The sequence below is a fragment of the Carcharodon carcharias genome, chromosome 5 (assembly GCF_017639515.1).
Source record: "Carcharodon carcharias isolate sCarCar2 chromosome 5, sCarCar2.pri, whole genome shotgun sequence".
Lineage (NCBI taxonomy): Eukaryota > Metazoa > Chordata > Chondrichthyes > Lamniformes > Lamnidae > Carcharodon > Carcharodon carcharias.
Window position 1 is genome coordinate 19,192,711 of NC_054471.1, and position 16,622 is coordinate 19,209,332.

Genomic DNA, 16,622 nt, shown 5'->3' on the forward strand with positions numbered 1-16,622 from the left:
ATAGATGTAACAAAAGACACAGATGAGGGTTGGCAAAATCAAATTGGCAGAGGTAGCTACAAGCTAGAAATCATAGAGTGTAATCGGGACAGTTTCCTGGAACAATATGTTGTGGATCCAACCACAGATCAGGCTATTTTGAATCTGGTAATGTGTAATGAGGCAGGTTTAATAAATGACCTCAGAGTAAAATATCCCCTGGGCAACAGTGACCATAACATGGTAGAATTCAGCATTCAGTTTGAGAGTGAGAAACTTGGGTCGGAAACAACAGTGCTAAACTTAAATAAGGGTAATTACAAAGGAATGAGGGCAGAGTTGGCTGGAGTGGACTGGGATAGGATTTTAGCAGAAAAAACAGTTGATGAACAATGGCAGACATTTAAGATAATAGTTCATGATTCACAACAAAGATATATCCCAGTGAGGAAGAAAGATTCAAGGAAGGGGATAAACCAACCATGGTTAATCAAGGAAGTTAAGGCTAGTACCAAATTAAAAGAAAAAACATACAATGTGGGAAAAATTAGTAAAATCCAAAGGTTTGGGAAAGCTTTAAAAACCAACAAAAGATGACCAAAAAAAATAATGAAGAGGGGGAAAATAAACTTTGAGGGTAAACTAGCAAGTAATATAAAAATGGATAGTAAGAGCTCCTTTAAATATATAAAAAAGGAAGTCAGAGACCAAAGTGAACATAGATCCCTTAAAGAATGAGGCTGGGAACCAGGAAACGGCAGAGAAGTTAAATAAATATTTTGCTTCAGTCATCACAGTAGAACGCATTAATAGCATTCCAATATTAAATAATCAAAGGGCAAATGAGGGGGAGGAAATAAATACAGTAACTATCACTAGAAAAAAATACTAGAGATACAGAGATACGCTACAGGGATAGTGGATGCAAAGGTAGTAATCTTCCAAGAATCCTTCGATTCTGGAGAAGTCCCAGAGGACTGGAAAACTGTTAATATAACACCCTTAATCAAAAAGGGAGACAAAAAACAGGTAATTATAGGCCAGTTAGTTTAACATCCATCACTGGGAAAATGTTACTGTCTATTATAAAGGATGTAATAGCAGAGCATTTAGAATTACACAATCTAATCGAGCAGAGTCAGCATGGCTTCATGAAGGGGAAATCATGCCTGGAAAATTTATTATAATTCTTGGAGGAGGTAACAAGCAGGATAGATAAAGGGGAACCAGTAGATGTAATATATCTGGATTTCCAAAAGGCGTTCAATAAGGCACCACACGTAAGGCTACTTAATAAGATAAGAGCCATTGGTGTTGAGGGTAGTACATTAGCATGGATAGAAGATTGGCTAACTAATAGAAGACAGAGAGTTGGGATAAGGGGAGCATTTTCAGGATGGCAACCTGTAATTAGTGAAATGCCAGAGGGATCAGTGCTGGGGCCTCAATAATCAGCAATATATATTAATAACTTAGATGAGGGAAGTGAATGTACTATCACCAAATTTGCGGATGAGACAAAAATGGGTAGGAAGGCAAATGGTGAAAATGACACAAGGAGTCTACAGAGGGATATAGACAGGTTAAGTAAGTGGGAAAAAAGCGGCAGATGGAATATAATGTGGGAAAATGTGAGGTTATGCACCTTGGCAGGAAGAATAGAGGAGCTGAATATTATTTAAGTGGAGAAAGACTGCAGAAGGCTGCAGCACAGAGGGATTTGGGATTCCTTGTTCATGACTCCCAAAAAGCTCAACACATAATAGGGAAGGCAAATGGAATGTTGGCCTTTATTTCAAAGGAAATGGAGTATTAAAAATAGGGAAGTCTTGCTAAAACTATACAAGGCACCAGTTAGACCACACCTAGAATACTGTGAACAATTTTGGTTCTCATATCTATGGAAAGATATATTGATGTTGGAAGCAGTCCAGAGAAGGTTCATTAGGTTGATCCTGGGTATGGAGGGATTTTCTTATGAGGAGAGATTGAGTGGGTTGGGTCTGTACTCATTAGAGTTTAGAAGAATGAGAGGCAACCTTTTTGAAATATATATGATTCTTTGGGGCTTGACAGGGTAGATGCTGAGAGGTTGTTTCCCCTTGTGGGGGAGACTAGGACCAATAGGGCATTATCTCAGAGTAAGGGGTCGCCCATTCAAAACAGAGATGAGGAGGAATTTCTTCTCTTGGAGGGTAGTTAATCTATGGAATTCTTTACTGCAAAGGGCTGTAGAAGCTGGGTTATTAATTATATTCAAGGCTGAGAAAGACACATTTTTAATCAGTGAGGGAATCAAGGATTATGAGGAAAAGGCAGGAAAGTGGAGTTGAGAGTTATCAGATCAGCCATGACCTCATTAAATGGCGGAGCAGACTCGATGGGCCGAATGGCCTACTTCTGTTCCTGCACCTTATGGTCTTATTGTCTTATTAGTAGATGGTGTTCTGCTAGCCAGACCCAGAATCATCATACCCAGAATGACACAGGAAGAACTCCACCAGAAGATACATAAAGGCCACATGAGAATGGAGAAGTGTAAGCTCAGAGCCATATCAGCTGTGCACTGGATAGGCATCTACAAAGACATTGAAAGAATGGTGTTTACATGCAATATATGACAGAAATACAAAAGTACACAGCAGAAAGAGGAGATGATGGCTATGGAAGTATAACCCAGACCATGGCATACTGTGAAAGCCAATTTATTCACACACAATCAAGAATGGTATCTCATAGTTGCAGTGTATTATTCAAAGTTCTCTGTTATCTGAAAGGGTGAAAGATTTTTGAGAGCTACAACAATCATCTCAGCAACACATCACTAATCTGCAAGGCAATATCAGCAGCATCACTAACAAGCTGTGCAACATCAACAATATCACCTGCAAGTGATACAACATTCACAACATTAAGAACAACTGCTACAACATCCGGAGCAACATGCACAACATCGCCTGTGCAATGTGTCAACTTATCACTGAAAGTGATGAATGACAAATCCACAAGGTGGAGGCACAACATCCTACCACCTAAGCGATATCATGAATAATAATTTTAGAAAAGGAAACAAGCTATAAAAAACACCTAAGGTGTTGAGTTTAATTATAAAAGTCGATTGTTATTCTTCTTTAACTTAGAAAAATGATTGGAACAGTTACATTGACATAGAGGCATTATATATATTTTTTATGTAAGAGTGATGTCTATTGTATTATTATATTATTCCTAAAGAACTAGGAACTAATTATTATCTGAATATATATCTAGGGTGCCACATTTCACCGCAGTACAGCTGTCATGCTCTGGGTAACAATGTATCAGTCCACCTGCCACATGGAGAACAGAAAGAAATACACACAATGAAGCTCCAGTATTTTGAGTCTGAAGTGTGATTATATCTAACTAATGGGAACCAGAAGACATAATACTTATCTGTGGGTCCATCATCCAATTAAGGGTGGCGGGCAGGCTCCCAATACTGCCTGTTTGTTCAGAGGGCCAGCCGCTCTTCCAAAAGGAATTGGATCCAAGGGAGGTGGTCATTGCTAAGGCATGCATGAGGCTTCATGTGCTAGGCCAAGTAAGTTTAAAGCAAAATAAAAAAATTCAGGGGCCGAGTGTCGGAAGGGAAACCCTTCCAGGGAAATTGTTGGGGCTGGAGGAGCTACCTTCGCCCTCCAGCTACAATAACCTCCTGGCCACCTCCATTTATCTGGTGGCCTTCCCACAAGGTGGAGATGTTCACCTCACTGTATGAAAAATGCTGATGGCTATGTAAAATAATCCCAATTGGCCCTTAATTATGCTAATTGGCTGATCAGTTCCTTGAAACTTGCAGCCATTTTGCATCCTGTCCAGCTACTGGTAAAATTGCTTCAGGGAACCATGGCTCCGGTGATTTTCCCTGATACTTATTTCGCAGTCTACAACCCAGGGGCTGATAGATATCTGCTAGAGAGTTATTATGGCACAGAAGGGTCTTTGATAAGCGTTTTTCACTTGATAAATTGAGCAACTCCTGTGAATAAAAAGCACCACCACCACACCCCCCCCACTTTGTTTTTCATTTTACATTGAAAATCTCTTTCAAATTCCCTCCCCTTTTATCTATTATGGTGCTTTGCAACATCACTAATCGTAAGCTGCCCATGCATCCCAGAATGAGTCCACTTGAAACAGTGAAGGTTGTTACTTCAGATCCACAGCTACATACTCCTGAAATACCACGCAACTGTAATACGGCATCTCCAGGCCCAAAGATCTTTTCTGACACCTTGAAAATGATTGGATGCCAGTTTGTGCTGGGCAGCAATTAAATAATTTAATGAAGGACAGCCTGCATTTACTAAGATCACATGAACAGGTTATCTTTCTCTTTCCAGACAATCAAACCTGCTGATATTTCCACTGTGCGTAAATTAGCCAAACCACCTCACCTGATTATGAGGATTCTCGACTGTGTGCTGGTTCTCTTCCAAAAGAAAATGGATGCAGTCACTATGGACCCTGAAAGACCCTGTGTCAAGCCATCCTGGGGGGAATCTTTGAAGGTGACTCCATTTATTACAATACTGTGATGTTTTGCCAAGTGAACAGTAAGTGTTGAATGGTGAGAGATGATTCCTGACAGTTATTTCATTCATAGGAATGTGATATTTGAAGTGTTCTGTGGCAAGGCATCATCCTGATTAAAAAGAAATAGCAAGTCTCATCCCTGTCTTTGCTGTACAAATAAGATGAACTCGTTTGAGGATGATGCTTCTACCATGCATATTTTCTTCCACTAGGTCGGCTGTGGTATATGTCTGGTTACCTTCTACGATCTTAAGGATGAACACAAGAAACAGGAGCAGGAGTTGACCATATGGCTTGTCGAACCTGCTCCTCCTTTCAGTATGAAGATTGCTGATCTTGGACATCAGGTCCATTTTCCTGCCCACTTCCCAAATCCCTTGATTCCCTGAGAGACCAAAAATCTGTCTATTTCAACCTTAAATGTATTCAACAACGTAGCATCCACAACCCTTTGGGATAGAGAATTCCAAAGATTCACAACCCCTTGAGTGAAGCAATTTCTCCTCATCTCAGTCCTAAATGATTGGCCCCTTATTCTGAGACGGTGGTCCACATTTTAGACTCCCCGACCTGTATAAAGAGTCTCTCAGCGTCTACCCTATCAAATCCCCTCAGGATTTGGTACATTTCAATGAAATAGCCTCTAATTCTTCTAAAGTTCAGAGAAAGTAGACCTAACTTACTTAACCTCTCATCGTAGGACAACCCTCTCATGCCAGAGACCTTCACCGTACCACCGCCAATGCAAGCATGTATTTTCTTAAATGTGGAGACCAAAACTGCACACAGTATTCTAGATGTGATCTCCCTAAAACCTTGTACAACTGTAGCAAGACTTCTATTTTCTTGTACTCCAATCCCCTTGCAATAAAAGCCAATGTGCCATTTTCCTCCCTAATTGCTTGCCGTATCTGTATGCTAACTTTCTGTGTTCCTTGTATAAGTACCCCAAAGTCTCTTTGAACATCAACACTTACAAGTTTCTCACCTTTCAAAAAACATGCAGATTTTTTATTCTTTCAACCAAAGTGAATAATTTCACACTTCCCTACGTTATAAGTTGCTCACTCGCTTAACCTGGCTATATCGCTTTGCAGCCTCTTTGTGTTCTCCCCACAGCTTACTTTTCTACCCTAGCTTGATATCATCAGCAAACTTAGATAAATTATTCTCTGTCTCTTCATCTTAGTCATTAATATAGATTGTAAATAGCTGAGGCCCCAGCACTGACCCTTGTGGCAATCTACTATTCTATACCTGCCAACTTGAAAATGTCCCATTTTTGCCTACTCTGCTTTCTATCTCTCAAACAGTCTTCCATCCATGCTAATATATTACATCCAATTCCATGCACACTTATCTTGTCTATTAACTTTTTGTGTGACATCTACTAAGGTGTCACTTACTAAAGTGCCTTTTAGAAATCCAGGTATACTACATCTACTAGTTCCCCTTTAGTTACCTGACTAGTTACATCCTCAAAAAATTCCAATGAACTTGTTAAACAGGAATTCCCTTTAATAAAACTATGTTGACTTGTTCTAATCGCTCTGTGCTTTTCTAAGTGCATTGTTAACACTTCCTTAATAATAGATTCCAGCATATCCCCTACAACTGATGTTAGGTTAACTGGTCTGTAGTGCCCTGTTTTCTCTCTCCCTCCTTTCTTGAAAAGCAGAGGAACATTTGCCAAATTCAAATCTGATGGGACCGTTCCTAAATCCAATGAAGTCTGGAAAATCACAGCCAGTGCATCCACTACCTCTGCAGCTATCTCTTTTAGAACGCTCAGGTATAGACCATCAGGTCCTGGGGATTTGCCACATTTTAGGCCCTAAGTTTCTCCAATACTTTACCTCTGCTGATATTAATTTCCCTAATTTAAGTTTAAGATTTTTATTTGTGATTAGAATCTGTCACTTTCAAATTTAACCTGGAATTCAATGGTATTATGGTCACTATTTCCCAGTGGATCTTTTACAATGACATGATTAACCCTCCTCATTAAACAATTCTAGATCTAAGATAGCTTTATCCCTAGTTGTTCCACAACATTTTGCCCCAAGAAACCATCACAAAAACATTCCACTAACTCATCTTCCAGATCACAGACTCATAGATGTTTACAGCACAGAAGGAGGCCATTTGGCCCATCTTGTCCATGCCGATCAACAAAGATATGACAATACTAATCCCATTTTCAAGCACTTGGCCCATAGCCCTGGAGGCTATGGCAACTCAAGTGAATATCTAAATACTTCTTAAATTTTATGAGAGTTTCTGACTCAACCATCCTTTCAGGTAATGAGTTCCAGACTCCCACCACCAAGATTTCTCCTCAACTCCCCTCTTAGCCTTCTAACTCTTATCTTAAATCCATGCCCCCTGGTTATTGTCACCTCTACTAATGGAAAAAGTGCCATCCTATCCACCCTATCTATGCCCCTCATAACCTTATATACCTCCAGCAGGCCCCCTCTCAACGTTCGCTGCTCCAAGGGAAACAACCCCAGCCTATCCAATCTTTCCTCATAGCTCTGACCCTCCAGCCCAGGCAGCATCCTGGTAAATCGCCTGTGCACCATCTCCAGTGCATTCACATCCTTCCTGTAATGTGGTGATCAGAACTGCACGCAGTACACCAGTTGTGGCCTAACCACATTTTGTACAGTTCCAGCATAGCCTCCCTGCTCTTGTATTCTGTGCCTCAGCTAATAAAGGCAAGTATCCCATATGCATTCTTAACCACCTTATCGACCTGTCCTGCTTTCCACAGGGATTTGTGGATATGCGCACCAAGGTCCCTCTGGTCTTCAGTACTTTTCAGGGCCCTACCATTCATAATGTAATCTCTTGTCTTGTTAGCCTTCCCCAAGTGCATTGTCTCACACTTTAATGGGTTGAATTCCATTTGCCACTGCTTTGCCCACCTGACCAGTCCATTGATACCCTACTACAGTTTACAACTATCCTCCTCACTATTTATTACCCTACCAATTTTCGTGTCACAGACAAACTTCTTGATCATACCCCCTACATTTAAGTCCAATTCACTTATGTACACTGCAAACAGCAAGGGCCCCAGCACCGAGCCCTGCGGAACACCACTGGAAACAGAATTCCAGTCACAGAAACATCCCTCTACCATCACCCTCTGCTTCCTGCCTCTCAGCCAATTTTGGATCCAACATGCCACTTTGCCTTGGATTCCATGAGCTCTTACTTTCTTGACCACCCTGCCATGAGGGGCCTTATCAAAAGCCTTGCTAAAGTCCATGTAGACCACATCAAATCCATTACCCTCATCAACATTCCTGGTTACCTCCTCAAAAAATGTGATTAAATTTGTCAAACACGACCTTCCCTTAACAAATCCATGCTGACTATCCCTGATTAATTCATGTCTCTCCAAGTGCAGATATATTCTGTCCCTCAGAGATCTTTCTAGTAACTTTCCCACCACTGAGGTTAGGCTGACTGGCCAATTTGATTGATCCAGTCTACATGAGGATTAAAGTGCCCCACAAATATTACATTGCCTTTTGTTACAAGCTCCAATAACTTCTTGTGTAATGCCTTTGATGACAGCGAATCATAGCCGAATTATTTACAGACGTATTGAACTTTTAAGTAAGACGTGTTTTTAAAAGAAAGGACATGCAAGCAAAAGCTGGCCAAACTGTAAAGTAACCACTTGCTGGAAAATTCCAATGTGGATTACACTTGACAGAGAATGGAATGTTGCATCTAAAAAGGTGACAATGCCTACTTCAGACAGAGGCACTTCAAAGGAAAGTATGCAATGCAAAAACTGAGCTGTAATCTCATGTGGTTGTGGAGATAATGAAGGCTAATTACTGTTTTAGCAAACACCATCTCCTGTGAGTTATAGAATGTGGTCCCAGACTGTGGAAATGATGTGAGTTGAAAAGAAAGCAGATCTGGGCGAAAGATATGTTGTTCCCTTTCAGGAAAGCACAAGAAAAGGGGATAAAAAGGCAACTGCAACCCTCATTCTATGTGTGAGTTTTTGGTATTCCAGGCCTATGTGTGAGGGTGTCACAGCTGAAGAACATCAACGAGGTATCCCTGCGCTTGTAGGTAAAAAAAATCTCTCCCTGATTGCTGGAAGCAAGACACAAGTCAGCAAAGCTACAGTCAAAAAGGAAACAGGACACCTCCTTTCAGCTGATCTGCAGAGCCAAGAATCTCCAAACCAACTGCTCAACTACCCAAAGTCAGCACTATCGGAATCATCCAACTTAACAGCCACAGCATTTCACCATCTACTCCTCACGGACAAGCCAAATACTGATTTGAATACCTTATTTAACCTTTATTTCTTGACTCACTCTCATTTCTAATCTGTGTATTTGTGTTGTGTTTTTATTATTTTTTTCTCACATTTTAGTAACTAAAAAGCTCACTCTTTCTTTGACTCAAGAAAGCCTGGTTAAATTGGCTCCTTTTAAAATATAAATCCATTTGGACTGAGAAAAGGCATCCATGAAGGAAGGTATCCTTTTTAATTTAACCTTCTAGCAACCAACCGAGGGTGTTGAATAAAGAAGGGGAGCTAATTCAGCCCTCCTCACCCCAGAGCATAACAATTTGGGATATCTCATCCGGGATCATAATAAATTGGGAGACCTCGCCCAGGGGATCAGTCATAACATGCTCTGTCCAATGGTATAACTACTCTTAGAGAGCCTATAATCTACCCCCACCAGTGTTTTCTGACTCTTGCTGTTCCTAATTTTTACCCATGCTTATTCTACTTCATGATCTTCTGAGTCCAGATCCTTTCTCACTATTGTCCTTGTGTCATCCTTTACTATCAGGGTTACCCCTCCTCCTTTGCCATTCTGTCTGAATTCCTGAAATATTGTGTACCCTGGAATATCTATTTCCCAACCTTAATCACCTTGTAACCATGCCCCTGTAATGGTGATTAGATTTAAATCATTTACCTCTATATGCCATTAGTTCATCTATCTTATTGCAGATTCTTCATGCATTCAGATAAAGAACTTTTAATTTCATTATTTTACTTCTATTCCCTGCAATGAACTTATTCACTGATGTATAATTTTTGTTAAACTCTGTCCCTCCTGTCCCTTCCTGTCCCATTCTGCTTGTCTTTACCCATATTGTTATACTGCTCCAATGCTTCAACCTTTCTCTTTGGGCTTCTAAATCTCCCTTTCCCCACTCCTTGCACCGCCACCCACCAACACCCACCCCGCTCCACCACCCCCGCCCCCACCCCCCTCCCAACCACCCCCCACTGCAATCCCCCTTAGTTTAAAGCCCTGTCCACAACACAAGTTATGTGATTGGCCAAGACACTGGTCCCAGCTTGGTTCAAGCATTACCCATCCCAACAGAAGAGCTCATTCTTCCCTGAGTATTGATGTTAGTGTTCCGTGAATCAAAACTACTTCTTTCCACACCACTCTTTGAGCTACGTGTTTAATTCTCTAATCTGCTTGACCCTAGGCCAATTGAAGCATGGCTCAAGTAACAACTAGAGATTGTTTGAAGAAACCTTTGATGTTCTGCATTTTGATTTGGACCCTAACTCCTCAAGTTCTCTTGAGTTCCTGTTTCTACCTATGTTAATGGTTCACATGTGGACCACAACAACTGGATCCTCCCCCTTGCACTCCACATTCCTTGCAAGATGTCCTTAACCCTGGCAAGCAGCACAACCTTCGGAGCTCCCAGTCATGGCTGCAGAGAACCAGTACCGCACTGACAATACTGTCTCCTATCACTACCACATCCCTCTTCACTTCCCCACTTGAATGGCATCCTTTACCAGGGTGCCAGAGTCAGTCCACTCATCCACCCAGGTAGTAAGCACCTCGTACCTGTTGGACAAAGTCAGGAGCTGAGGCTCCTCCATCATTACCTGCTAGAGCCCCTTACCTGCCTGACTCACTGTCACACCCTCCTGTCCCTGACCTGTGACCAACTCTAAAGATCTTCCTAGCCTAAGGGGTGTGACTGCCTCCTGGAACAAAGGATCCAGGTAAATTTCCCCTTTCCTGATGCATAGCATTGTCTGCAACTTAACCTCCAGCTCAATGACTCTGACCTGAAGCTCCTCAAGCTGCTGACAATTACTGCAGATGTGTTTGCCCTGAACACACTGGTTTTCATAAAGCCTTTTGGACCTGTTCCTCCAGGACATCCATACTAATACATTGGGAGCCATTGCAAGTGCTATATCTGACCGAGAATTGAAAAGTCATATTAAAAATTCCTTCTGAGTGACAGAACATTTTGGTTTAGTGGTGAAAACACATTTTAAATAGGCTTCGGACTTGTCCTTCAAAGCAGAAAGCTGTCAACAAACATTTCAAACTTGACAGCAACTTGCTCAAGAAATTTACATGAAACTCAACTATCCAAGTCACTCACTAGTGACATCAGCTGAACATCCTAATCAGTCTGCAGATCGTTCACAAGTGAAAATTTGCTCCCTCGGATTCTTGCGACATGGGACTATATTTATAGCTGATTTTAAGCTGTCACCTTTCCCCAGATAGTGTGTGGTCAATGATCTTTATAGTTCTACACATCATGATGGCATAATAATTATGAATTTTGATAGAGCAGAGAGAGAGAGGGAGAATTTGTTTTTAGGTTGGGAAAGGAAACCTCCTGCTGATTACTACGTAGTGCCTTCCCTCAGCTGATGAATCAGTGTTCCTCCATGTTGAACACCACTTGGAGGAGGCACTGTTGGCTGCAAGGAAGCAAATTGTACTCTGGGTGGGGGACTTCAATGTCCATCACCAAGAGTGGCTCGGTAGCACCACTATTGACTGAACTGGCTGAGTCCTATATTACATAGCTGCTAGACTGGGTCTGCAGCAGGTGATGAGGGAACCAACAAGAGGGAAAAGCATTCTTGACCTCGTCCTCACCAACCTGCCTGCCCCAGATGCATCTGTCCATGACAGTATCGGTAGGAGTGACCACTGCACAGTCTTTGTGGAGACCAAGTCCCGCCTTCACATTGAGGATACCCTCCATTGTGTCATGTGGCACTACCACCGTGCTAAATGGGATAGATTTTGAACAGATCTAGCAACTCAAGAGTGGGCATCCATGAGGTGTTGTGGGCCATCAGCAACAGCAGAATTGTGCTCAACCACAGGCTGTAACCTCATGGCCTGGCATATCCTCCACTGTACCATCACCATCAAGCCAGGCGATCAACCCTGGTTCAATGAAGAGTGCAGGAGAGCATGCCAGGAGCAGCACCAGGCATACCTAAAAATGAGGTGTCAACCTGATGACACAGGACTACTTGCGTGCCAAACAGCATAAGCAGTAAGTGATAGACAGAACTAAGTGATCCCACAACCAACGGGTCAGATCTAAGCTCTGCAGTCCTGTCACAGCAAGTGGTGAATGGTGGTGGACAATTATACAACTCACTGGAGGAGGAGGCTCCACAAATATCCCATCCTTCATGATGGGGGAGCCCAGCACATCATTGCAAAAGATAAGGCTGAAGCATTTGCAACAATCTTCAGCCACAAGTGCTGAGTGGATGATCCAACTTGGCCGCCTCTGGAGATCCCCAGCATTACAGATGCCAGACTTCAGCCAATTTAATTCACTCTTTGTGATATCAAGAAGCAGCCGAAGGCACTGGATACTGCAAAGGCTATGGGCCCTGACAATAGTACTGAAGACTTATGCTCCAGAACTTGTGTGCCCCTAGCCAAACGGTTCCAGTACAGCTACAACACTAGCATCTACCCAGCCATGTGGAAACTTGCCCAGGTATGTCCTGTACACAAAAAGCAAGACAAATCCAACCTGGCCAATTACTGCCCCAACAGTCTGCTCTCGATCATCAGTAAAGTAATGGAAAGCGTCATCAACAGTGTTATCAAGCGGCACTTGCTTAGCAATAACCTGCTCACTGACGCCCAGTTTGGGTTCCACCAGGGCCACTCAGCTCCTGACCTCATTACAGCCTTGGTTCAAACATGGACAAAAGAACTGAACTCCCGAGACGAGGTGAGAGTGACTGCCCTTGACATCAAGGCCACATTTGACCGTGTGGCATCAGGGAATCCTAGCAAAACTGGAGTCAATGGGAATCAGAGGGGAAAACTCTGCTGTTTGGAATCATATCTAGCACAAAGGAAGATGGTTGTGGTTGTTGGAGTCAGTATGTCAGCTCCAGGACATCACTGCAGGAGTTCCTCAGGATAATGTCCTAGGCCCAACCATCTTCAGCTGCTTCATCAATGACCTTCCTTCCATCATAAGATCAGAAGTGGGGATGTTCACACAATGTTCGGCACCATTTGTGATTCTTCGGATACTGAACCAGTCCAGGTCCAAATGTAGCAAGACCTGGACAATACCCAGGCTGACAAGTGGAAAGTAACATTCACACCACATAAGTGCCAGGAATGACCTTGATGTTCAATGTAGGGCAGACCAGGTAAGGACATTAGTGAACCACATGAGTTTTTACAACAATGAACAATGGTTTCATTGGTCATCATTGGACTTTTAATTCCAGATTTTTATTAAATTCAACTCCCACCATCTGCTGTGCCGGGGTTTGAACCCAGGTCCCAGAGAATTACCCTGGGTCTCTGGATTACTTGTCCAGTGACAATACCACTATGCCATCCCCATGGCTGCAAAAGCAGGTCAGGGACTAGGAATCCTGCGATGAGTAATCCACCTCCTGACTCCCTAAAGCCTGTCCATCACCTACGAGGCACAAATCAGGGGTGTGATGGAATACTCCCAACTTGCCTGGGTGAGTGCAGCTCCCACAATACTCAAGAAGCTTGACACCATCCAGGACAAAGCAGCCGCTTGATTGGCACCCCATCCACAAACATTCACTCCCTCTAACACCAACGCACAGTAGCAGCAGTGTGTAACATCTACAAGATGCACTTCAGGAACTCACCAAGGCTCCTTAGGCAGCACCTTCCAAACCCATGACCCCGACCATCTAGGAAGGGCAGCAAATAGATGAGAACACCACCACCTGGAAATTCCCCTCCAAGTCACTCACCATCCTGACTTGGAAATATATCGCCATTCCTTCACTGTCGCTGGGTCAAAATCCAAGAACTCCCTCCCTAACAGCACTGTGGGTCAGATGGACCACAGCAGTTCAAGGAGGCAGCTCACCACCACCTTCTCAAGGGCAAATAGAGATGGGTAATAAATGCTGGTCTGGCCAGGGATGCCTTCATCCCATAAAAGAAAAAAACACACTGTATAAAACCAATGAACCCTATATTGACAGTAGAAGGTGTAAAAAAAGCTTTTAAAAATTCATAACTTTCTGAAAAAAACCCATTTCACTACAGCCAATAAAAGTGTCAATGATTGAGACCTTTTAAGTGTCAATAGCATATGACTTGGCTGGGAGTCTGGACATCCATTACACTTCTTAAAAAGCTGCACCACAGAGAAAAGATTGCTTGATTGACAGCTCAGGCCCTCTGATCACTGCTGTCAATTTCACAATGCTTATTTACACAATGTTAAGTGGCTTCAACAGCTTATGTTTTTTATTCTTAACATGTTAAGGAGTCTGGATGATTGACACTTTTATTGGCTTGTAGCACAATGACCTTTTTTTTCCAACATAGCAAGTTATGCACAAATTACTTTCTTTATTACACCCTACTGTCACGATAGGGTTTACTGGTTCTATACTGTGTATAGTGAGTCAATGAGCATGTAAGAGCATTAGCTTGGCATGGGGTGGGTGCATGAGGGGCCATGGGGGATGGGTGGAAGGACAGAGATTGGCATGGGGAGCATGAGGGGCCATAGAGGTGGCTGGGGGGCATGTGTGGCATTGATGAGCATGGCAATTGTTTAGAGGGTAAGGGCAGGAGGGTTTTTGTGTTTTTGTTTTAACTGGGGCAAAGTCCCACTGCAACAAGGCGGTCCTTTTAAACGACTCACCTCTGCACCGGGGAGCTCCTGTGGCTGCCTCCAAACTTTTGTCCAGGTCAGCTGGCCAGACTGCAAACTGCACCTGCTCCCCCAGGCACTCACTCCTCAGGTGGGTGGGCCAAGCTGTGAATTTTTCTGGCTTTGTCTCCCGCCTCAGGGATGAGCGTCTAGGCCATAATGGTAAAAAAAAGCTTACTCGTGCCAAGTCTGGTTATTTTGCCAATCACGTTAAATCTGTGCACACTGGAAACAGTTTCTTCTCATTTACTGTCTGAAAACCATTCATGATCACTGCTCTAAGGACAGCAACCTTCTCCAGTCTCCCCACTTAACTGTTTATCTTTGTAATAAATCTCTCCTGCACCCTTTCCAAGATATCCTTCCTAAAATATGATGCCCAGAATTGAATGTACACTTTATTACCTGCCTTCTCAATTGTCCTGCTACCTTCAAAGATGAGCCCATATACACTGTCAGGTCTCTGTTCCTACTTGCCTTTTAAAATTGTACTGTTTGATTTGTATCGCTTCTCCTCATTCTTTCTACTAAAATGTATCACTTTGTGCTTCTCTGAGTTCAGTTTCATCTGCCATGTGTTTATCCATTTTGCCAGTTTGTCTCTGTTCTCATAGAGTCTGTTGCTATTCTCCTAATTTTCTGAGTTTCATGTCATCTACAAACTTTAGAATTATGCTCTGTGTATCTAAGTCAAAAGGTGGAATCATCCCAGATTTTCACTAATTGCGGTAATGGGTGAGAAAATCTATGTCTTACCCGTCGGCTGCAATGGTGGCTTCTCACGCCATATCGTCCAAATCCCACCTCATTAATTATGCATTCCTGGGAAACACGCCATTTTGATGGTGGGTGGGCTCTCAGTCGCCCGCCACACCATCACCTTACCGCTTCATCACACCAAGAGCCATATTTAAAGTGCAGCCACATGCTCTCCTCTCAGTGCTTCTAGCCCAAGACTGCCGCATGGAAGACAAGGCTCCAAAAGGTGAAAAGACTGCAGCCCCCAGGTTTAATGGCATATCCCTTGAGCACCTTTTGGATGCAGTGGAGACTTGCCGCCTCTACCCCCGCTCTGGCCTTAGGAGGAGCAGCAACATCACCAATCCAGCTTGGGAGGGGGTGACAGCAGTGGTCAGCGCCAACGCCCTGCAAAAGAGGACAGCCACCCAGTGCCACAAGGGGTTGAATGATCTCCTTTCTGCCAGAGTAAGTCACCCTTCTCATCACTCTCAACTCACACGCTCACAAACCATCACACATCCACAGGGATCTCACTCGCTGTGACTTCACAGAGCACAAGTGAGCTGCCCTTTGCCAGACAGGAGTCAAACATTCTCCGAGGTTATGTGAAGATCTAAGGAGTGTCTGCACTGCATGTTGTCATCATCCTCCTGCAGTCGAGTGACTATTAGGGCCTCCACTGCGTCTGCATGACAGGAGCATTATCACACAGGATATGCACACTGCCAGACTGGGGTCAAACGTTCCTAGGTGAAATGTGAGGATCTTATGGTGTCCCCTCACTGCACGTTGTCGTCATCCTCCACAAATCTAGCGGCTCTGAGGGCTCCACAAGACCAGTCCAGACACTGGAACCCCATTTTCAGCATCCTGGTGGTTTGTTCCACCAAGTTGTGAGCTGCAGCATGAGCCTCATTATACCATCGCTCTGCTGCAGTCTGAGGCCGCCACACAGGTGTCATCAGCCACATCCTCTGCAGGTAGTTCTTATCCTCAAGGAGACAACCCTGCAGTCTCTGTGGGCCCTGGAAGACATCAGGGATCTGTGACTGACTGAGGATGTGCACAGACCTGCAGGATGTGTTTGTGGTGGTTGCACACCAACTGCACATTCAGCGAATGTCAACCTTGTGGTTGACATAGTTGACCGCTTATTGCAACAGAGATCTGAGCGCCACGTGAGTGCAGTCGATAGCACCCTGTACCTGTGGGAAACCAGAGATCTGGGCAAATCCAATCAACCTTGCATCCAGGCTTTCCTGGTCCTGGGTGAAATGCACAAAGTTGTGTGCCTTCGTGAAGATGGCATCTGTGACCTCATGGATGCATTAGTGGGCGGA

At 43.4% G+C, this 16,622-nt stretch overlaps 1 protein-coding gene across 1 annotated transcript in view; it reads left to right on the forward strand.

Moving 5' to 3' along the window:
* The window catches only part of LOC121278118 (dynein heavy chain 8, axonemal-like), a 2,067,071-nt gene that overhangs the window by 1,799,458 nt on the left and 250,991 nt on the right, over nt 1–16,622 (forward strand). Inside the window, 1 exon segment of the mRNA XM_041188205.1 lies at nt 4,365–4,532. Within this exon segment, the coding sequence (XP_041044139.1) occupies nt 4,365–4,532 (168 nt within the window).